This window comes from Lepisma saccharinum, chromosome 7 (assembly GCF_977018435.1).
Source record: "Lepisma saccharinum chromosome 7, izLepSacc3.1, whole genome shotgun sequence".
Taxonomy (NCBI): domain Eukaryota; kingdom Metazoa; phylum Arthropoda; class Insecta; order Zygentoma; family Lepismatidae; genus Lepisma; species Lepisma saccharinum.
Window position 1 is genome coordinate 76,020,459 of NC_139235.1, and position 23,104 is coordinate 76,043,562.

Sequence of the window (23,104 nt, forward strand, 5' to 3'; positions counted from 1 at the left end):
CAACAAACTGCATTTTTAATATTAATGTCCTCGTGACTAACGAACCTTATTTATTCTCACCACGCAATGGGTACAATATTTGGAGCTTTATCCCACTTTCCGGAAAAATATTTCGTGTTTCTACTACTTTTGACTTTTGTTGGCATGATATCCCGGATCACTTTTACGAGACGAGACGAGACAAAACGAGACGGGACGAGACGAGACGAGACAGAACCCTTCGAGACGGGACACGAGACGGAACAAACGAATATTTTCGAGACGAGACACGAGACAGCATTTTCACGAGACGGGACGGGACAGACCAATGTCTCGTCCCGTCTCGTCTCGTGGGCAACACTAATTACATTTAAGCAATCAATGTGCTATCTTTCCGTTATTTCGAAAAATGAACAATTAATAAAATATGGACAGTTCAACATATTATTGCATTCAAATAAACATCAACTATTATGTATTCATCCAAACTATTGTGGGGGGGGGGATTTTGATTAATGAATTAAGGTGGGGGGTAATGCATTCATGATCTTGGGGGTGATGGACATCCCTGTTTAGAGAGGAGGGACAGATAAATTATAGTGTTCAGTGAAGCTAAAAAAATAGTTACTGTCAGTAGACACGCTGTCGTAATTAAATACTTTAGAGAGATTATAACATGGTTTGAGCGGACGAATGACATGAATCGGGGCCCGGGGGACGCATTATGTGATTTGAAGGGGGCACATGACATGATTTCGAGGGGACACATGAGAAGATTTGGGGGGATTGCGCCATTGGCCTTGGGGGGGGGGGGATGGGCAACCCTGAATACATTACAAATTCAATTGATCCATCTCACAATAAACCAACAGCAAAAATTACATCATTTGTCTTTCACGTTTCCTTTCCTGAAAATAATTGTTATTGCATCTAAAACAAAATCGTTTAAATAAGTCTTATTCCTCTGTCTGTAAATTCACAGTACATTAAAGAAAACATAGACAAATTGCGAGCGAAACGAGCAAGAAAATTTTTGGATCCAATTTTGATTTAATAGGGCGCAAATAATTTCATGGGACGCCAATGCATTCTCTCTTTACAACTTTTGTACCTCCCCGATGGTGTAGTGGTAACATCGTCTCCTTATGAGCAAGGGGTCCCGGGTTCGACACCCGGTGGAGGCACATGGCACAGTCCCGATTAGCCTTTATGTGCGTAAAGTGGACTTAAAACCAAAAATAAATAAATCTTACAACTTATTTTCATTTAGGTCACTCGGTGCCCAGGGCCGACTCCCGCCGCCCCCTAGCCGGTTCTGAAGTTGAAATGACTAAGAGAAGCGAGCGAGCGAGGCGAGCAAGAAAATTTTACGAAAAGTATTTTTATTTGCATAAGATTTCAAGTTGTGGGCAGCAATGTTGCCCCCACCCCCCACCCCTTTGAATTCATTTCAGTGCAAGGTTGTGGTTGCGCCACTGGTCAACTATTCTATCCAAGTGGATGACACATACTTTGGATGACACCCTGCACTTCGAATACTATACATTCAAATCGGGCGGAAAACGGAAATATTTTACGAATTATTACATAAGCGAACAGGAATAACTATTACACAATCGTTAATTCTTTCTAACAGGCTACTTTATATTGGAGGTTCGAAGTTGCATGTATTAAATATTTTTTTCGTAATGAGCCAGTTGCCTGACTGTCACCGTGCGAAACCTGAGTTTTAGAACTACTACTTCCCCCAATCTTACAATTTCCACTTTCAGCACGGTTTTACACGTAAAATAATACCAACAAATTTATATTAGTAATTGTGGCTGTAAATGTAAACAATCTTACTCAACTGCGTCTGATTGAGCAAATCTACAATTCTTTATTTTGAGCTTCGAGCCGGTTCTGTCAGTGCTGTCGTCTGCTGTCACCATCGATCGTCTTCTGAACTACTTGCGACATCTAGAAACAAGTGACTATCGCCTTCTGACGCTTCTTCGATCGCTGTATTCATTTAGCATGTTGTGAAGATTTCTGAGATCTTTTTATGTGCATTTTTTGTAGTAGCTCCTTTCTGTATTAAGTAGTGATTTTCCACAAATGAATACAAAGTGTTAAATTTACATGACATGTAATTATTGTTCAGAACATAGGGAACGAACGTAGAACAAACTCAACAGTGACAGTTAATGGAAGTGATGAATTTTCGTCTGCACTTGTGTTCCCGTGCGAAGTTGGATCATACTTAAATCACCAATGCAAGGTAACACATTGCAACACAAGGTAATACATTAAAGGACATATGCACACTTTAAAATGTTCGGTTGACAATTGCAGTTGATAGGTTAAGGTTTACTAAAGGTGCGAACATTGATGGTTGTTTTTTTTAGCATTTCAATCTGTTTGAAATTTACACTAAATAACATTGAGATGGTAGCAAATGAAAATTAATAGTATAATGTTCCAAACATAGATTATTTTAAAAGTTTGTGATTTTGGTAACAGTTCCGTATATCGGAAACACATTTCTTCATTTTTACAGAAGAAACTACTTATGGAAATGATTTTCTGCAAGCTTTCCAACGTTCGTCGAGGTATTTTCTTTGATCGTAGAATCTATTTGACCGGGAAATCATGTATTTTTTAAGAGAAATAACTCACGGACGCACAATTGCCATTGCTTTCGCTACGTGAACTGCATGCTCCGCACGTTCAATGACGTAACACACTGCCAGTGTTTCAAACTTCTTTTTTTTTTTACTACGCTTGCCTAACCCAACCTAACCTTATGGAAATGTTTCATGGGGCTATCTGTGAATAGTTCGTGGGGCTGTCCATCAGCTAGCGTGCATAATGGTTCGTGGAGCTATCCGTGAATGGTCCGTGGGGCTATCTGTGAATGGTTCGTGGGGCTATCCGTCAGCTACCTGGGCTATCGTCAGCCACCCGTGCATAATGTATAATTTCGACCGGTGACGAACACGATAGTAGGTATTTTTCGGTGAAGATGGTTGAAACACTGCATACCCACAACGTGAGTCAAGATGTGCCCGCCATATTGTGTGTTCCGGAAGCGAACAAAGGAATAAAAAAAAGCACTCAGACTGAAAAATTGCGTTTGTTTTCGTGTAAAAAGCATAATGGCACCTTGAACTATGTTCCGCAATACACATTCGGTAAGTACGAACCATGCTCACAAAATATCCGATTTTCATGTGTTTCTGATATACGGAACTGTTACCATGATTTTTGCCTCAGTACGAGTTCTGAATATTTCATGATTTTTCGCAAGTTTTTTTGGGGTATTTGGAAGTGCTTTATAATACTGGGATATTGTGGGAGTAAGTTCAAAGCTTGGAGAAACTAATTAGCACAGTTAAAACCCGTACTAAGTATTAGTTACTGGAGAAATTATGATTTGAAATGTAGCTTATCATAAGCCTTATGTGAATAGGAATTCTTGGTTTCGTGCTCGAGACCATTTATTACATGGTTAGGCAGTGGCGGAGCGTGACCTTTCCAACAGTGTAAGCCTAGCATGACGAAGGCTATTTCCCGTTGTGCTTATTTTTGGGCTGACATGGTTAGTGATTTATCCACACACATCGACCCCCCCCCCCCCCAATTTTTTCAGAACACTTCCCTGGAATTTTTCACCAAATTAAAAATTCTGGATATCTGATAATTAAGTCAGTGTTACTCCTATCACAATAAGTAACGTATCGATACAAAATATGCAAAGTTAGATAAAATGAATAATAATAAACAAACGAAAACAGAAGGAATCAGAAAAGTGCTGAATACTTTTTACAACCGCATAACCAAGTATCAGCTCCGTATCATGAATCGCAAAATCGGCGCACTTTATTTTTCGTTTCTGTTACTATGTCTGCTAGAGAAGGAAGGGGTGGGCCTACCTATATCCACAAGTTTCTTCTTGGCAGCAAAATCCTTGCTGGACAACGGCGTGTTCAACAAGTTCTCCACCCCACCGCACAATGACACTCATTTTATTCCATAATGCACTACACTACTGTATCATACCACAGCACAGGGACGACAGTCCGCTTTTCAATAGATGGAATTCGCAAAAGCAATACCTCGAGACTTTAACAAACACACAGCAAGAAGGGGAAAACAAAAAGAAACCAGATCCAAAATCGGTCACTGCTCAAAGCAGTGATCTTTCGGACTGTGAGGGGAATATCCCTTTCGGATATAAATAAATTCCCTCTCTTGCCTTAAAATTCCCTATATTTAGTAAAAAAAAAATACAATATAAAAGAAATGCTCACAAATTGTAGGGATATATCCAGAAATTTCTATCAAAGGACATGTAAGTGCTTTCTTAGGATAGTGTAAAAGCAAATCTAGCACCTAAAAGACCATAAACAGGCTTTTCGTACGTTGTTCGAAGAGTGTTTGAATCACGGACTATGTAATTAATAATATCTGGTTCACATTTGACATGAAATTTGTAAAATTGGTTCAATCTTCAGTTTTCATTAACATTTATTTCACTTTTTAGCTGAATTATTGCCAGCTGAGTTCATACATAAACGGAAAACAGAGTCTTAATATGTCTAATGTTTATGCTCTCCTACAAGCGAAAAACAGAAACAACAAGAATTTAGCACATCAATGTGTATCTAGTTTTCCCGTATCCCGCTCATTTCTAGGTTTCTCCTTTTTCGCCTTCCTGTTAGTTTTTTGCTTCAGAATTCCCTGTTCCTGAGAAAAAAAACCTCCTTGAAGCACCACCGGCTCAAATTTCCTTTGCAGTCAACCATTCATACCCGACAACGCTGAAGCCCCTCCTCTTGCAGGACCTGTGTCTCGCTGACGCGTATTCAGTGAAGCCAACCCAAGCATAATGGTGCTAAATCTCGCACAAGTTTAATAAGTCGTTTGTAAGTTGGAGATATAAATAAAACAACAGGGCCGCTTTTCGTTGTGGTTGAATTTTCTCAAACTTTTCACATAACATGGAACCCATGCCGTTGGTTGAACCATTCGAATTTATATTTGTTTTTGTTATAAATTAATATTTATAATATTGATTGATTGATTGATTTTAGTTTATTTTACTTCGCGTTTTGTGCCTCTTGGCTAATTTGCGAAGATGGGGATGAGTGATGAAATGATGAAATTGATGAATGGACATTCACAAACAACCAAGCCCGACCGGGATTCGAACCCGGGACCCTTGGCGTCGCAGCGCGATGTGCTAACCACTCGGCCACAGGGTCGGGCAATATTTATAATATGAAAATCCCAGAACAATTTAGTAGTATGTAGCATAATTTCGGAGTTTAAACGACACCATGGATGTTGAAAAAAAGGGCAATGGGAGGAGACACTTCCTGAAAAAATTAATGTCAACCATTTTCACACATATAATTTCATTTCAGTCACATCAAATTGTTAATTATTGTAAGGGTGTTGCAGAAAAATGTTAACTTCAAATTGAATTAGTATATTTTGAGAAGGGAAATATACCTAGTTTACCCTAACCCCTGAAAAAAATACTTTGCTTAATCCTCCCTGGTGGAAAGAAATACTGCTGACCTCCATGAACAACACTTTTTTTTTAAACATGCGGTTTGCAACGCTGTTGTAAGCCTGTGGCCGTAGGTTTACACACCTAGGGTTTCGACGCGCTCTTCTCCCTATATTCCTTGCTCTTCTCCTTCCAGATACGGTGGACGACGGTAGGCACTGCTCCTTCGCGGTCAGAAATTTGTAAGGCAACATTCAGACGGCTTACAACTTCCCCAAGCAAAAGGCGGGAGTTCTCATGTGCCATCTGGTGCTGAAGTGTTGCAATCTAACAAACAGGATCTCGAAGACTGGTATCGGGCCGAGATGAACTTTGAAGTTTTTACGAATTTTGCCATATAATTACATACATTTCACTAGAACTAATAAAGTGTAAGCCCGGCTTACACGGCTTACATGGACGCTCCGCGCCTGTGGTTAGGTGTTGTAAGCATTTATGGATGTTATTTTAAGGTATGACTTGAGATGACCGGACCCCTCTCCGATTTTCTTCATATTTGACATCACTAATTGAGGCCTCCTAATCACGAATCTGAAGTTAAAATTTGTCGGAAACAAACCATTGGTGCTAGCCTCACGAACCATTGGCACTAGCCCCACGAACCATTGGCACGTAGGTAGGTTAGTTTCGGTTAGGTTAGGCAAACATAGTTAAAATTTCATGTCGTGGTAGTATCAGGATCTAGAAATTGCAAATAATTGCGAACCATTGACACTAGCGCCACGAGCCATTGGCACGTGGTTAGGTTAGGTTAGGCAAATATAGTTAAAATTTGGTGTCGTGGTAGTATCAGGAATATATATATTTGCTTGTGAAACAAAAAAATTCACGAAAATCGACTGTTTCCATTACAAAAACTAACGCCTTATTTTCGCTTATTTTGCAATTTCTAGACGTTTCAGACAAATTTTACTTCAGATTCGTAATTAGGAGGCCTCAATTAGTGAGTATGCCAAATATGAAGAAAATCGGAGAGGGGTCCGGTCATCTCAAGTTGTTCCTATTTTAATGCTAAAAGCCCTAAACCTGACCTACCTAACCTTACAAATAGTATTTAGATATGTTTTATTCAAAGAACCCTAAACCTGTCCTGCCAAACCTAACAAAAAAAGCATTTCACGATGTAATACCCTTTTGTACCTCACACATGTGAAGTAGATGGCAGCAGCAGTCCATATTCAAGACGGTAGTAAAAGAATGGCTGCTCATGATGAAAGAATCCTACAGGCTAAGACTCCGAAGTATGTGTTACAGACATACAGTATTTCTTTGAATTCAAGATGCCATTGATTGTAAGGAGCACAAAAATATTGCTTCAATGTTTCAGAAAAATATATTACTTACAATTTAAGGTGTGCAGATGTACATACTGTTTATACTGGTACTTTATTAGAACAGTAGCATTTAGTATTACATTTACATTTTTCCCACATCATTGTTACAATGACTGTTAACAATACTATCATAAAAAAATCATTAAGGATGATTTTTAATAATACCGGTATTTCGGTAAAACATCAAGGGAAAAAAACTTGATTATTGAAAGTGACAAATACTCAATTCTACATTACACTATTGTCGTGGTATATTTGTTCACTCCTGTTGTTCAGATAAAGTGGCACATTCTTCAACTGCCCAACCCTATAAAGTGTTTCACTATATGTAAGCAGGAGTGTACATATATACTCGAATTGCAGATGTCATTGAATCCAAAATGCACCTAAATTCTCAACATCCAAAACTCTGAAAAAAAGATGCAACTAAGAGTTGAGTCAAACTGTGTAAATATTGCCTGTATATCTTGATGAATTCGGAATTAAACAATCAGAACTTGAGCCTTTACCTGTTTATAGTTGTCTTTACATCTACTTTCAAGTGTTTCTACTTGAAAATTTGACTTCCCGTACAATAGTCCACTCAGAAAAAAAACAAAAAAACTTTTTCTTGGATTTTTCCGAAATGAGAAGGTGGCGTAACAGTCTTTGAACTTGTAGTTTGTAAGGGAAGTGAAGATTGCTATTTTATTCTGTTGTCTTCATATCTGTAGGCAGTGATTTAACCAATTTTTGCAAAATTGAACTAACTCTGGTTAGTTTTGGTGACTTATACCGTGATTGAATCAAGAAAACCTAAATTTTGAAGTATAGTTATGCTGCAGCTTGGCCACTGGCAGATGGAGGACATCAAAGTGCAACTGATCATCTGATGATGGTAATTCACTTTCTATGAGAATGTGGCTTGTGATGAGAAAAACAAAGAGAAGGCATGGAGTGTACTCTCTATATTAACAACAACCCCTCTAAGATTTTTATGAAGATTTTTCCAGACAGATTTTATAACAATCCTACATACATATGTCGTAATAGTTAATATTAAAACTTAATGTAGCAGAAGCTATCTCTGCTCTAAAGGTTTCAGATACAAATTCTGGCCTGGGCAAGGATTGTTTCCTTGCGAATGTCCTTTCATCATCATACATCCTCACATGACTAGTCTAAAGACAAAAAAATTAATAACTGAAAATAAAAATACCAACATACCATATCAATGCCATCAGTATTGAATAACATCTTCTACAATTATAGTGCCTTGAATACATAGTGCTGTTCTGGGCTCTCTGGCAGGTTCCACTCGAATATGATACTGCTCAGAGGTGCTGGTGTCGGTCTTGGTGCATAGTATTCTGAAGTAAATGGAGTTTTCGCTGCAACGTCTGATTCTTTTACAAGAAGCATTTCTATGAATGTGATAATTGCTATGATATTTGGTACAGTGGTCGCGAAGATATTAACAAACATTCTAGACAGTCGACCTGTTATCGTTAATTTCATTAATAATACGGGACAAAATATACACGTGGAATGTTCTTGGTAATAAATTTTTATGTATGAATTAGGTTCATTATTATTGTTATCATCATCATTATTTCTTTTAAAGATGTACACATTGAAGCATTTGTATTTTTGATATTTACTGTCTCTTTTCTTCCGCTTTAAACTAATTGCGGCGATAATGATAATGATGATTGCATGAAACGACAAGGGGAAACCCACAAAATTTCCTTAGTGCCATCGACATGAGTGTACGGAAACTTTCAGACCAATTGGATAAGCGACACGGGATGTTCACACTGATGTGTCTAGTGACACAGACACTTCCAGACTGTAAAATAGCATTCATTCTGGACGAGGGTCCAAACAGCAAACGACACGCTCATATGTTGTATTCACGTGCTACTTGTTACTTCGGTCGGAAAGCTCCTTAAAGGAAGGGTGCTCAGACCAAGGCGACGTGACACAGGGGAGTTCCTAACTAAATGACAAGGGACATGGTGCCTTCAGTCTATTGTAATTGTAATTTATTCTCATTCTGTTGACTACATTGTTGATATTTCTATCTGCAGCAGTATAGCTGTGTTGCGAATTGTGCGAACAACAGATCTAGGCTACACGATAAACCACACGTTACAACAGATCTAGGCGACGGGATAAGCCACACATATCGCTCAAACTGGGCCATTTCCTCAATAGTTTGCAACATGTTGCCATGGTTTGTTGTTCGCGCATGCACGGTACAATTGGGTGTCTTGCTTTAGGGAGATTGCGCACCAAAGCGGCATGCAGCACTTATCGCTTGAGGATTTTACCAATCGAACGCTGGCTTGTGCTGCCCATCATGCCACTACGATGTGAAATGTTGCTCTTGACTGGCACGTTTCCAAGCTACATGTGTCACGTGTCGCTTCGGTATGAAAGTTGCCTTGCACAGAAGGACCCATGTCACTTTGGTATGAAATCCCCGTATCGCGTGTCGCTTTATTCTAAAATCTCCTTGAGGAAACTGTGCAGTCAGAGCTTGTGTCCCTACTGTTCAAAAGGCTGCATTGATTACCGACTGCTCACTTCCAAGGGACACTTGTGGTTTGTCGCCTCGGTATGAAATATCTCTCAGGATACTATTTATATTCTAATAACATAGAAAAGAGAACTGTAGTACTCAATCCAACACCTCACGTCCGGAATCACATTGCGATGTTTCTTCTTGTGTTACGCATGCTATTTATTTTTTAATATTATTTTACTTTTCTTTCCAAATTAATGTCATTTCGTGGCTGCAAATCACTCCACAAATATAACTGTTTCCACCAATTTGCCTTTCAAGACGAGCAAATCTACACAATATATTCCAAAAACTAACTAAGCCGCATTACTTTCATAAGAAAATTAGCAGCAATACTGATCGCACTGCCATCTATGTTGTTATCCATCTTGGGAACTAGTTTCTTCGGTTGTTTTCCACACTACGTGTTCAAGGTGCTGTACTACAATGAAGACTTAAAGTTTAAAGCAAATAACAGAAAATAGGATTTTGCCATTGAAGATTTCAGGCTTGGGCCTTAAGGCTTGGCTGGACCTTTAGCCGACACCAGGGCAGCTTTTTTTAAATTTTCATCTCCTTGTGAAAAATCATTATGATGTTCCAAATCTGAAAAATGACATTTGTTTAGAATTCCTTCTAGAGCATTGATGTGAATTTTCGTGTAGTTTTTGTTTCACTGTTTTCTAGATATTATCAATAGTTTAATAGACTTACGCAGCCATGAAACTATTGATAATATCTAGACAACAGTGAAAGCAAACCACACAAAGATTCATGTAACTGTTCTTGAAGGAATTCTAAACAAATTTAATTTTTCAGATTTGGAACATAATGATTTTTCATGAGATGAAAATTCGAAAGAAGCTGCCCTGGCGTCGATCAAAGGTCCAGCCAAGCCGTAAGTCTGAGTGTCCTCTTATCAATTTCAGTCACTTCAATTCATTAATCTTCATTTGTTCTCTCTTTTTGATTGCTTTTAAAGACTAGTGTAGATATTTACTTTTTCATTAGCATTGAATGAACAATTGTTTATAGCACAGCATGTATGTTGTGGAATGGAAAGGATGCAGTGAAGAAAAGTGGGAGTAATGAACTTTAAAAAGGCAATCGCCACTAGTCATTCAGGTATGGTGGCCAACTCTCCTGTATTAGATCTAATTTTTTTTGGATCCCCCAAGCCCCCAGTTCCCGTATTGACATTCTATTTATCCCATATTTTTCATTAACAACCAAGATTGCAAAATTTCAACTCATTCCAGTTCGGCGAGCCATACAAACAAGTCAACTACAAGATCTTGCATGTTTAAATTTTGGTGGGCGGAAGTGACATCATATCTTGCAGTAATTGATTGATGTTTATTTCTGCAGTGGCAGTGAACAAATACATCTGGGTTAGGACCAAGAAATATGCAAATTTGTAAATTTTTATTCTCTATTGTAATCTGTGTATTATACGTTGGTTAAGTGATAAGTCATGGCAACTATTTTTTTTTCTCGTGAACAGGGGACAACATGAAAAATCTAAGATATACGTTTGAAAGTGTATGGAATGTACTTTCGACAGAAGCCACTAGATGAAGTTTGGATGCAGGAGACTCTCGTAGGGAAGAGGCAGAACACATGACATTGGACAACAGTGTTTTATTTTGGCAGTTGAATTTTCGAATGCTATCACTCACCGACTGAACTTGGGTGCGTGTTTACTACCCCACCTTTGTTTACATACATAATTTGGTGGCTTCTTTCGAAAGTACATTCCATACACTTTTAAATATATATCTTAGATTTTTCGTGTTGTCCCCTGTTTTCGAGAAAAATAATAGTTGCCATGACTTATGACTTAACCCTCGTATAAAATGTAAATTCATTCTTTTGTGTAATATTAACCATTGCATAAACATTTGCTGGAGTGATGCCTCGCTGCTAAAAATGAGCAAAATTTGTTGCGAATAAATCTCCCATAAATTCAATGCCGAATTGAATATCTTCCTTAAATCATGCTCGAAAATTGGTCACCCTACATTCAGGACATGATATGTTGGACAATGTTCATCATCTCTATGGGTCTGTTCTTTATCATCATCTGACACTTATTCATGGATATATGTGTCAGTCAACTTGGTGGTTGAGCATGATCTTGTCACAGAAGTTGCCGGGTTTAAATCCTGGCCAGGGCATGTGTGTCCTTTCATCAATTTCATCTACTCATCATTGCAATTGGTCAAAAGGGACAGAAAAGCAACAAAAAATATACATGCTATGTGCCATAGGAGCTGTTCTGCAGCAGTGTCAATTAGTTTTCACAACGTAGGCCCTTCAAGTTGCGAAATTTACAATTGACTAGTCTAATCTGGTTATAACATGGCATAATGTATTTTATAAATATGCATAGAATACTACAAATTGTAAAACATGCAAGCTGATATTAACATGTGGATTATTCATATTGAAACAAGAAGTCATTTTGTAGTAAACCACCCAAATTGCTGAATGTATTTCAGGGTTGCTATGTGTCTGGAAAACAGGGAAATGTCAGGGAATTTTGCAGATCGGCTGGAATTTACGTACCTTTTGGAGTTTGCAAGAGAAAAAATTGCAAAATGAACAAGCAGTTCACTTGCACTTCTGGATTCAGGTCTTGATTCCATTCCCAAAAAAGATTCAGTTTAGAAACTTGTTTCTTTCATTCTTATGATTCTCAGTCTTGTGCAAAATTATGGTTCCTTCGATTTCTATAATAAATTTTCACTTTTATAAAACTAGATATTAGAAAGAACATCAAAGTAAAACTTCCAGATATCTGATCGATAACTAAAGTACATTGACAATATGATCATAATTATCGGAAAGGTTGGTGAAGATGAGGTTATCGTCTATTATTTTATAGATCTTAAGTTTTGTTGTGGTATTTCCTACAGAATTCTTATATGCAACAAACATTTCTCCAGATGCTGTCTACTTATAAATGTAAGCAAAGACGTAGCAGTTTCTACGACACTATAAATCCGCCAGAAAATGAAAAATTGTTTATGGTTTATGAACTTTTTCTGTTGTTTTTATATTGTGGAGATCTGTTATGGTGAAATAATGTACCTCTGTTACCTTAGCCTGAAGGCTAGATTTACGTGATTGTAGCTCCCAATACATTTGATGCCGATTGTAATTTTACATTTTACTCTTCTAATTTACACGTGTTCTTGTGTGTGTAGAATGAACTTTGCTAAAAAAGAAATTGTGAAAATGAATATTCATAATAATTAACGCATTATATATTTATTTGAAAACACAAGGTTCGAAAGCAAGAATCATGATGATAAACATGTCTGGAAAAATTTCATTTTTGGACTGGAAAACCTGGAAATGTCAGGGAGTTTCATAATCAAAAAATTGTAGCAACTAGATATTTAATACTAGAAGCACAGTCTTACCACCAAAGGTTTTGTGCCACGACCAAAACATGGATGTTACTCTGTGTTTGTCACTTCTTCAGTTGTCTGTAGAACTGTTCATACCATATGTGCTCCTATTATCTTTGTAACAAATAATTTGATAAACTGAAAGAAAATTACTATTTGGTGTTATATTATGTGATGCCATTTAAATTTGTGTACTGAAAATCTATTTATCTTTTCAGATAACAAGAGATGCTGTTCGAGTAGAATAGAACACGTGTGCTGACCAGGCCCTCTGGTGGCACAAAAATTCAACAGTGATGAAATGGAGTCACCTTCACATGGGAAGGTTCCCAAATGGCTTGAGGATATGTCAGAGTAAGTGAATGGTTTATTTTTCGAACATGCAAGCAGATTTTCCCTACCCAGCATATTATATCTTGGTTCATTTAGTGCGAATGTCATTGCAATAATAATAATAAAAATATGTTCTTAAGACCCAGGCAAAATTTCGGTCCGGCGGGCACATGCTTAATTAATTTAAACTGTAGGTCCAGTACTAATTAGTCTGTCTGTGCACAAGCATGTCATAAGAATAAAACTATACCCGTGGGTGGTACTTCAGTTGAGATCTTGGTTTTCCACAGGTTTTAAGTTACTCGTCCACAACAATATTGAAATGTCAATGTCTTTTCCCATAATACCTCTAGAGGTATGTGTTTTTCTGTTGTTTTATTCATTAATATTGGCAGTAAATATTCATCTTGGCATAGTTACAACATATCTAATTTTTGATTTGCAAATCTCTGGTCTGCCGAGATTCTTCAAGGATGGAAAAGACTTCTTAGCAGAATGTTAATTTAAAATTAAATAATAAATTCCAAAGGCTAGGAATATTGTAATGCAGATATTTTGAGTGTTCTCTGCAAGTGTATATCCAATTTATCATCACTCATCTGCATGGACATCAGGAATTGGGGGGCCACACCCCTCCCTGAAAAATGAATGTCCAATTAAAAATATTTCGCATGTAATTTCATTTCATTTACAGTAATTTATGTTAATTATTATAAGGGTGTTGAAGGAATATGATAATTTCAGATTGAAACAGTGTTATTTGAGGGGCATTACTATTATAAGGAGAAATATACCTCCTTCCCCCCCCCTTTCTCTTGGGAAAAGGTTGCCTTCTTTGCCCCTACCTGGAAAAAATCTTGCGGACGTCCATGCTCATCTACATTGTCGTTATTTGCCAAAAGTGGCAGAAAAGTAATGAAAAGGAAAAATATCCAGCAAGGAATATGCATTTTAAAACTGATGATTGAGATGAATTTTTCATGTGCAGTCAATTTTTGGATCCTTATTGTTCAATTTCATATAATTGCCATTTTATCCTCACCACTGTAAATAGACAAAAGTTGAAAAAAAAATCCCTACATTAATATAGTGTCCTAGTTACAAATTTGTATGTAGAGCTGGAAACTTGATTATTATTATTATTTGTTTTTAATGCAGTAGTGTTAAAAAGCATCGGCCAGGATCCTGGAAGTTAACGAGCAGTCCTCGTCCAGAAAGTTCTGCTTCATTTGTTTTTGCTCCAGATTCACAGTCTGGAACTTCAAGCAGTGAGATTTCTTCCTATAGTAACACCAGTGTTGTTGAAGACCAATTTGATCAAGCATTATCCATCAGGTAATTAGTTCTTTTCTCTCTTGATACCAAGTTAATAACTTTGTCCCATAATTTATGCAGAACAAAAGGTATGATTTTTCTTGAGAGTTTAGATCTTGTACCAGTGTATATTGACCATAAGTTTTTGATTTATTAGACTGGCTGTGGCCGAATCTGGAATTTAAAATTTGTGGAACCCAGATATTATTTTGCCATCCCTAGTCCAGACAGCATACCAACACACAAGTTCTTGTGGATGATTTGACAGTGCAAAGTGTAACAGTACGATGCACTCTTGCTTAGTTCTTGCAATTTATAACCACCGACCTCTGTGACAGAGTGTTTAGCATACTGTGCTACGATACTAGTGGTCCTGGGTTCAAATCACAATTTTCAACCTTATGTCCATGGAGATCCAGTGTTTGAAACTGAATGTTGACATTTAGTCACCAAATTATACTTCAATTAATAAAGAGCAAATAAATACAAGGATAAATGTACAACTGTTAATCTTTTGGCAATACATGTATGATGTACCTACTTTCAACAACATATCAAGACTTTTTCTATTCACTTATTTATACCTTGCTTGTATAAAATTAATCATCTAAAGGATGTGGTACATCACTGAGCTGAGCTCTCTTGATTAATTTGTTTCTAAATTGTAATTTTCTTAATTTTCAGCAGCAACAATGTATCTCGACCAAAACGTGAAGGTTCAGCCAGACATGGCAGGCGAGCTATACCAACATCAGAATCGCACACAGCTGAATCCACACCAAGGAACAGTCCCACCAAAAGTGCTCCTTCTCAGCTAGAGAAGCCCGGCAGTGAAATTCAGGCAGCTGCAGAAACAAATGCGGATCCAGCGTTGGTAAACAGACCAGCCTGTGATCAACCCTCGACGAGATCCATGAGAAGGAAGGAGATGGATCTCTCTCTTGAAGAATCTTGGAGCTCGCTTAGCTTTTTCAACAAGAAGCACAAAGGGCGGTTGTCATTAAAGTTAGATGGTGCAGGTAGGCCATTCTTTGAGGGAACTTTCAGACGAAAGTGGTGCAGCAAGCTGAATATGTCAGACTGAGTGGGCCATTTTCTTAATAGTGTGCATCATGTAGGGTTAGCAGATCACCATAAGGGAAAAGTAGGACATGCTGTCCCAAAATATAGGACACATTCACAGTAAATAATAACTATTAACAGAACATGTTAGCAAATCATGTAAAGTTTACACACGTTCAGTTTTACAAAAAATATTAATGATTTCTTATTCCTTAATCGGGGTGTAATGGGCGACCCTTCCACATAGTACACCCAAATGTCAACCTCACTTCCACGTAGTACACCCTGGACTGGATTTTGCAGACTAACCAGGCTCTGGCATCTGGACCTATGGCCCATATAATACTCTGTAGGGTTGTGTATGTGTTGTCCTGTGTTTTATCCTCATATGTGCAGAGTGCCCCTTTACAGCCTCAGCTTTTAACCCAGGCAATATTGTTTTAGTCCTCAGACACTTGTTTATTATAGTTGTGGTAAGGGTCTGGGATAGCAGCTCCTCCTCCTATTAATTTATTGGGGAAATTAGTTTATTAAATAGTATTATTGGATTATCTTATTTTAGTTTTGTTGGTGTTGTTCTTCCTTTTTGAGTGCTATACTTGATATTTATATTCTCACACCCAGCATGGGGCTTACTATTCCAGTATACTTTGTGCGTGATATTTATTATTATTGTACCCGTATAACCTGATGGGTGGAAAATAGCCGAAGTGTTGATGCACCCAAAATTTTCAATTCAATCAATTATTCCTCAAATAAAATATTTCCAGCCTTTCATTTAACTAAACAATATACCTCTTACTACATTTGTTTTCAGTTGTAATTCTCAGAGGAGCCCCCTTATATATATATATATAGTCAAAATAACTTATGAAACTCTAACAAGTCAAACTCTTTAAAATTGTACTGGGTCGTAGCATGCTGTGCAAACCACTTTGACCTCCGTAGGTAGGGTTAGAATCCCAGCCTTGGCATGGATGTTCTTTGTAAGTGTCCCTTCATAAATTTCATATCATCACTCATTCTGATCCTCGCGATTAGCCAAAAGTGACAGAAAGGCGATGTAAAACAACCTAATTCAATCAAGCTAACCAGTCTGCCGTGGAGGTCTGCTTCAGTCTTTGTTCTAGCACAACACTCATTTTGCAATGTCTGAATCAAAATAAATTTCAATATTGAGTTCGGGGAGTGTTGTCCCAAGACTTGTAACTTGCATGATGTTTCCCTGTGATTTCTCTTTTTGTTCAAATGAAACATGTATTTTCGATCACCGGTGTAGGTACATATTGGTTTGGATGCCATTTCAACTTTAGGTCTAGTCCCGATTAGCCGTCCCATGCACAAAATGGACTTAAAACCATACTCAAATAGCATGTCTTTTTTATATTCAAGTTATGTGATGCTCAAAATATAGAACATTTATGATATTTTTCAAACTCCTCCCGAGCCCCAGGCATAAGGCTAAAATGTAGGACATGTCTGGGAAAAAGAACATCTGGTAACCGTAGCATCATGCCACGTCAGCTTGGTTGTGCTTGCTCAGTGAATGCTTTTTCACAAACTGCAGGTTCCTTTCTTCTTTGTAGCTGATCAGTGGTGATTTATTCATTCTTAGTTTTGGACTTTTAACCACTGTGTTATTTTTAAAATTACCTACGTTTCGGAGGCTGATTTCGTCTCCGTCTTCAGGGTAGTGTGTGATCTACTAAATCACATTGCAATCCCTGGACACATGATGTGTTTGGGGATGTCTATATAAAGAATAAATTGTTGCCTTGTAGGATTATTCTCGGTGGCCAAGGCTCCACCTCGTCTGTCGGTTGCAAGGACCTCTTGTACATGAAGTTGCCAGGGAGTGTTATCAGTGTCAAAAGTTGCTTGTCATTTCTGTCTGAAAGCTGCCTTACAGTGCCTCTTTTGCTGTGAAAATACAGTATAATATATTGGTAGCTGGGGTTGTCAAATTTTGCACACAGGCAATCTACTTTGAGTTTCGTAAGGGTAATGTCTTTGAATCCTGACCAGGCATGGGTGCATCTTTGAGTTTCATTCATCTATTTCATTGTTCATTCCTCACCAAAATGATAAACGGTAAGATAACTGTTGTTGAATAGTCAAATACCACGTTGTAAGGGGTGATCTTTAGAGAAGGCACCCAGAAGTCAACCCCACTTCCACGTAGTACACCCGGTAACTGAGGCTCTGGCACCTGGACCCACAGGCAGTATAATCCTTTGTTGGGCTCGTGTGAGGTACTGTCCATTTTCATTTGTGATTGTAGTTTCATTCATTCTCATCTTTGCAATTAGCCAAAATTGGCAGCAGTGAAGTAAAATTAATCAATTAATGAAATGGCAAAGGACAGAAATACAAAGAAACACATATTGTAGTAACATGCGTGGTACTCCCTAGTATTTTGTGTAAGAATAGAGATACTTTTTTTTTTGTAACCTGTGTTGGAGCTATCTTTTTCATTTTCCATGTGTCTTACATTTTTAAAAGACCATATAAGCTGATTCAGTGGCCAAGTGCACGTAGCAGGCAACTCACATTCCCACCACCAATGGTTGTATGAATTTCATCTAATCATCATTATCCTCATATAAAGTAAAGAGGATAAAAATTTAAGGCTTTCTGAGTCAATTTATTAGTCTGTTAGCCGACCTCTGCGGCAGAGTGGTTAGCACACCGTACTTTGATGCCAGGGTTCGAATCCTGTCCTGAGCATGGGTGTTCTTTGTGATTGTCCCTGCATCAATTTCACCATATCATCACTCATCCTTGTCTTCATGATTAGCCAAAAGTGGCAGAAAAGTGAAGTAAAATTAGCCCAATCAATCACTCAAAAGTCTGTTATGACATTTATTTTTTGTGCACAGATACCATTGAAAAATTTTGCCAAATAAAATGTACTAGTTACATTCTTCACAAAAGTCATTAACGAAATGCAATTTTCATTCAGACTTCTAACTAGAAAATATATTTTATTACAGACGAGCTTCAAACATTGTACGAAGAGAAGCAAACCCAATCGCAAAGCAGTGCTTCGCCATCTCCTGCGAGTTCTCCACAGGAAACAGGAAATCACACTAGAAGAGGGGTAACAGAAACAGACTTCATAATACCCGAACTACCCAAAGGCCAGGATTTAACTATTAACATCCATACAACATGGGGAGACAAGCACTATGTTGGTCTGAATGGAATAGAAATATACAGCAGTACAGGTGAACCAGTGAAAATATCTAAGGTGAGTTACAAGAATTGAACAATAAGAGAATATAGTAAGACTAAGAAAAAAAACAATGACCTGAATCCATCCTCATAGAACTATTACTGCTAACATCTTGTGCAAATATTGTTCACAAGTGTATATTGAATAAGATGAAAATACTTAGTCACCAACCTTCATGGCAGAGTGGTTTAGCACAGCATGCTACGACACCAGGGGTTCCAGGTTCGAATCCCAATATAGGCATGAGTGTTCTTTGCGATTAGTGTGTCTTCATCAATTTCATCACTTATCCTCATCGTTGTGATTAGCTAAAAGTGGCAGAAAAGTGAAGTAAAATAAACCAAATCAATCAAAATATGATTTGTAATACAAAATGTAATTTACAATTTTGTATCTACTCTACCCTTTTTTTCTCCCAGAGTTCCTAAAAGTGTGTTGTTTGGTTATCATAATCTTCAATGTTTGAGTTCTCTTGACATGATAGAACCGAGATAAATTGACTCCATGTATTTCTCTCTCTTCAGTTCTCATCTAATTCGATATTTCGGTATTCCTTTTCTCTTCTTTTCATTGTCACAAAAGGTTCTGGGTTCTACTCATTTTCATGGGGAAATTCTTGCCTTTCACAATTGGCCCTTTGCATCCTTCTGTTGGAACAGTCAAATACAGCCTAGGATGTTAATGTGACAAAGGTTTGTCTGGCATGAGGTAAAATATTTTTATATTTGAGGACTAAAAGTGGTAAACATTGTAAGTGCCAAAAGCGAAAGTGTTGGGAAATAGCATCGTTCCGCACATCAACCCGTAAGAACGTTCACACTAGTGACCTCTTTACACACACTTTGAACTACTTAAGAGGGCTACCAGCCAATTTTCATTATAAAGCATGGCACATTTCACAGCTTAACATGGAAAACGGTGTTTGAATTATTGTGGCACTTATAGCTTTTACGAATTTTAGCCTTCATTTCAAGAATAATAAACATGTCTCCACCTTGCCCTTATCAGAGAAACATTGTGCGACAATGGCTCTAAAGAAACATCATGGTTAAGGACAGAATTCAATACATATGTTTCTAGATTCCACATATATTGTATTAGGTTATATCTGTTGCATCAATCAAAATTGTGAGCTATAATACTGAATTAATATTTTACCCTTAAGGGGAAGAGTGACAATTACGCACCAGTTGCGCATTTATTTCAATATCGTCGGAATGGGCACTACTTCTAAAAAAAAAAAAAAACCTTGACTATACAAGAGAGTATGAATTGCTCTCGATGTTGCATGTGGAAGCAGTTTTTTAAGGTGAATGATATTTAAAAAGTATGATGAATAAATTTTTACAGAGTCCTATGTATTTCTTGCGGGAAATCAACTTGAAGTTACGGCTAATTATTGGGAGTTTCGACTTTTCCATCCATGTACTATTCTACGTCATTGGATGTTTGATATTTCCGAGAGAATGAATAAAATAATGGTCCCATAAGCGTAATGCATATCTCCTTGCTTCCTAAGCGTCAGGTTAACTTTGCAGCAGGTTTTGGCATATGTAGATCCAAACGTGCGCGCAGAATAAAGTTCCACTGAGACGGGTTCTATTCCGACACAACTGTATACTTGCAAGAAAACAGTTATGTAATTTGTAAAATACAGACAAAATAATACATCTATTAGCAGGTGTGGACTTGATCGGTTGCAATCACTGTGCAGACGAACTTGGATCCGGAGATTCGCCAACTGGAGTTTGTATTGCGCTGAGGAATCACTGAAGTCCAAGTGCAAGTCGGGCAAGACTGAGTATGTTGCAGAGTACATGGAATCCGTGATACCAGTGTTGCACATCCCACTATTTTAACCGTATGTTTATTGTGATTAAAAATCGTGCTATAGATCGGCAAGAATGGCTGAATCGAGGTCTCCTGTTCACCGAGTGTTATTGTGGACTTCATCTGAAGGGAAAAGCTCTTCAAATCAAGCAAGTTGTTTAAAATGCATAATCCATATACGGAAACAAGATCAAAGTAAAACAAGGCGTGAGGTGATTTGCCGTCAATGTGCGGTGCAACTGTATCACGGGTGTTGAATGATTTGCGGTTTGAGTTTAGGAAGAGGAAACGATTGTTTGTTGTTTGACGACAAAAGAATGTCCTCGGTATTAAAAGATATCCCCGTGAAAAGAATCATGTTTATTATTTGGACCAGATGTGCTTTAACTCGGTCAGGGGAGGGGTGGGGGCGTACATTGATTTTTTTATATATACCACCCTGCAAAACCACCGCCAGGGCTGTAGAAACCGAGAAAGGGAGAGGGAAAGGGGGAGGCTTATTGTTTCACCCACTGGCAGCAATGAAGTCTTTGTTGAAGGCGCATATTTACTGTTCCGTGCAAAGAAAGGGAAGGATGATTAGCAAGAAATGGACATACCAAGATTTGAATCCTGGTTTAGTGAAGTGATTCATAAATTGAAACCAGAGTAATAGCAGCAGACAATGCACCTAATTGTATATGTCACCAATAACAAATCTTGCTTTTTTTTTCCTGGTATAACTTGAAGTGCGTGTGTCTTACAGTAACCAAGTTTTTCATAAATGTATTTTTTTATTAACCAAAAACAATAATTTGTCATTAAATTCAAGAGGGCCTATCGTTGTTTACTTATATCTTTGTTTATTTTTATTTTTGTGGGCTCGAAATATACACACATGCTAATGGGCATCCGGAAGGGGGGCAAGGGGACTGTGCCCCCCCCCCTGGAAAAAAATACCTTCTTTCCCCTCCCTGTAAAAATCCTGCGGACTTCCATGCACATGCTCTCATGTTTCGAAGATACTTCACATTTATATTAAGTAATGACACATTTTAAAAATAATTTATGTGCCGAAAGTACTTCTAAAATGTTATGTTTCAGGAGACAAAAAGAAACAAAAATACATTCTGCTTGACATGCATGTGGGTTTTGATGTGTTGTGCTGTTGGCAATACTGTGGATTTTCTCAGTGTCTGCGATGTAAGCAGCTCGGCGGTTGAGGCAAGACTGGCACGGAAGATTTTGAGCTCAGTTCTCGCGTGGATTGATACATAAAACCTGCTGCAAACTTAGCCTGACGCGCGGCTTACATGCATCCTAGCAGTGTTACCAAACCTGATGTGCATAAAAGAGATAAATTTCATCTAGCTAAAGTTGACTTTCAAGGAGCTAGATTAAAAAAGGCTGCATAAAGTGCCTCCTAGGGTAATTTTAGGTGTCAGAGAGGTGGGGGCACTGCTGATTCCTTTAACTTTAAAGTGATGACAATTTCTTCTTAGTTTTCACCATCTAGATCTGGCGGCATCACCCATCTCACTAATCCACCAATGGTTGCGTGAAATTGGAAATACAGGAATTCCAGATATCAAAATTATGTCATCTTCATGTCAGCTACGGTGCTATAAAAAGCAGCTGAGGTGGTAAGAGGGGGTGGAGCAACGAAGCCAATATAAATAATATCAAATCTTGTGCAAAATATATACTCATGGCAAAAGCTGGTCTTTGTGAGCAGGGGGCGGGTGCCACAGTTCACAGCCAAATGAGTGCACGAAAGAGCCAGATCTTGCTTCAAAAGAGTGAAGCTGTCAACAGTGCTGGCAGCTGCCGCAGAGAGGACGACCTAGGGGAAATTGTCCCTCTACCCCTTAAATGCAGACTGGACATGGGTGTTCTTTTGAGGGTTCATTCATCAATTTCATCATGTTATCCTCATTTTCGGGATTAGCCAAAAGTGGCAGACAAGCAAAGTAAAATAAACCAACTTAATCAATCAGTCAACCTTAAGTGCCAAAGTTGATTTTCCTGGTGTAGGTGGCAATGCCGAGCATGTTTTCAGTGGGAGGTTTAAAATTCTGCAAGGCTTTAAATTAAATTTTATATCTTGGAAACTACAAATGCTAGAGTTACAAATTATACATTGTTTTGTTCAGTACAAATTAGGCTACAAGCCTATGGTTGAAAAAAACCCAACTAATTTTCATTTATCAAGTAGAAGTTCAAGCCAATTCCCCATTCCCTTTCTATGCTGCGCTGCTCAAAGTAAAAGTGCATCAAAACATCTGGCATTCATCTCTACAGAAAACAAAACTCTCCTGCCCCCATTTGATTAGCACTCATCTGTGAAATGAATCAGAAGACCCTTACAGCAGTGCTCGAAAAATCTTCTTCAGAGCCAGGTGCCAGTTCTGAAAATCAGGAGCCAGGGGGAAAAAATAATGGCTAATGAAAATACAAATACATCATGTACACATTTACATTTTTTTAACTTTAAATTGCAATTAAAAAGGTATAAACTTA

General features: G+C 37.9%; 1 protein-coding gene across 2 annotated transcripts in view; it reads left to right on the forward strand.

Annotated features, from left to right (window-relative positions):
* Positions 1 to 1,953: 1,953 nt before the first annotated feature.
* LOC145989936 (katanin-interacting protein-like) overlaps positions 1,954 to 23,104 on the forward strand; it is a 58,426-nt gene continuing 37,275 nt past the window's right edge. Inside the window, exons 1-5 of one of the 2 annotated variants that reach the window (XM_083125467.1) lie at positions 1,954 to 2,259; positions 13,050 to 13,185; positions 14,323 to 14,499; positions 15,163 to 15,497; positions 18,534 to 18,790. In XM_083125467.1, the coding sequence (XP_082981593.1) occupies positions 13,133 to 13,185; positions 14,323 to 14,499; positions 15,163 to 15,497; positions 18,534 to 18,790 (822 nt within the window). In that variant the 5' untranslated portion in view covers positions 1,954 to 2,259; positions 13,050 to 13,132. The remainder of the gene's footprint in view (positions 2,260 to 13,049; positions 13,186 to 14,322; positions 14,500 to 15,162; positions 15,498 to 18,533; positions 18,791 to 23,104) is intronic. The other variant, XM_083125466.1, reaches the window with a different exon arrangement.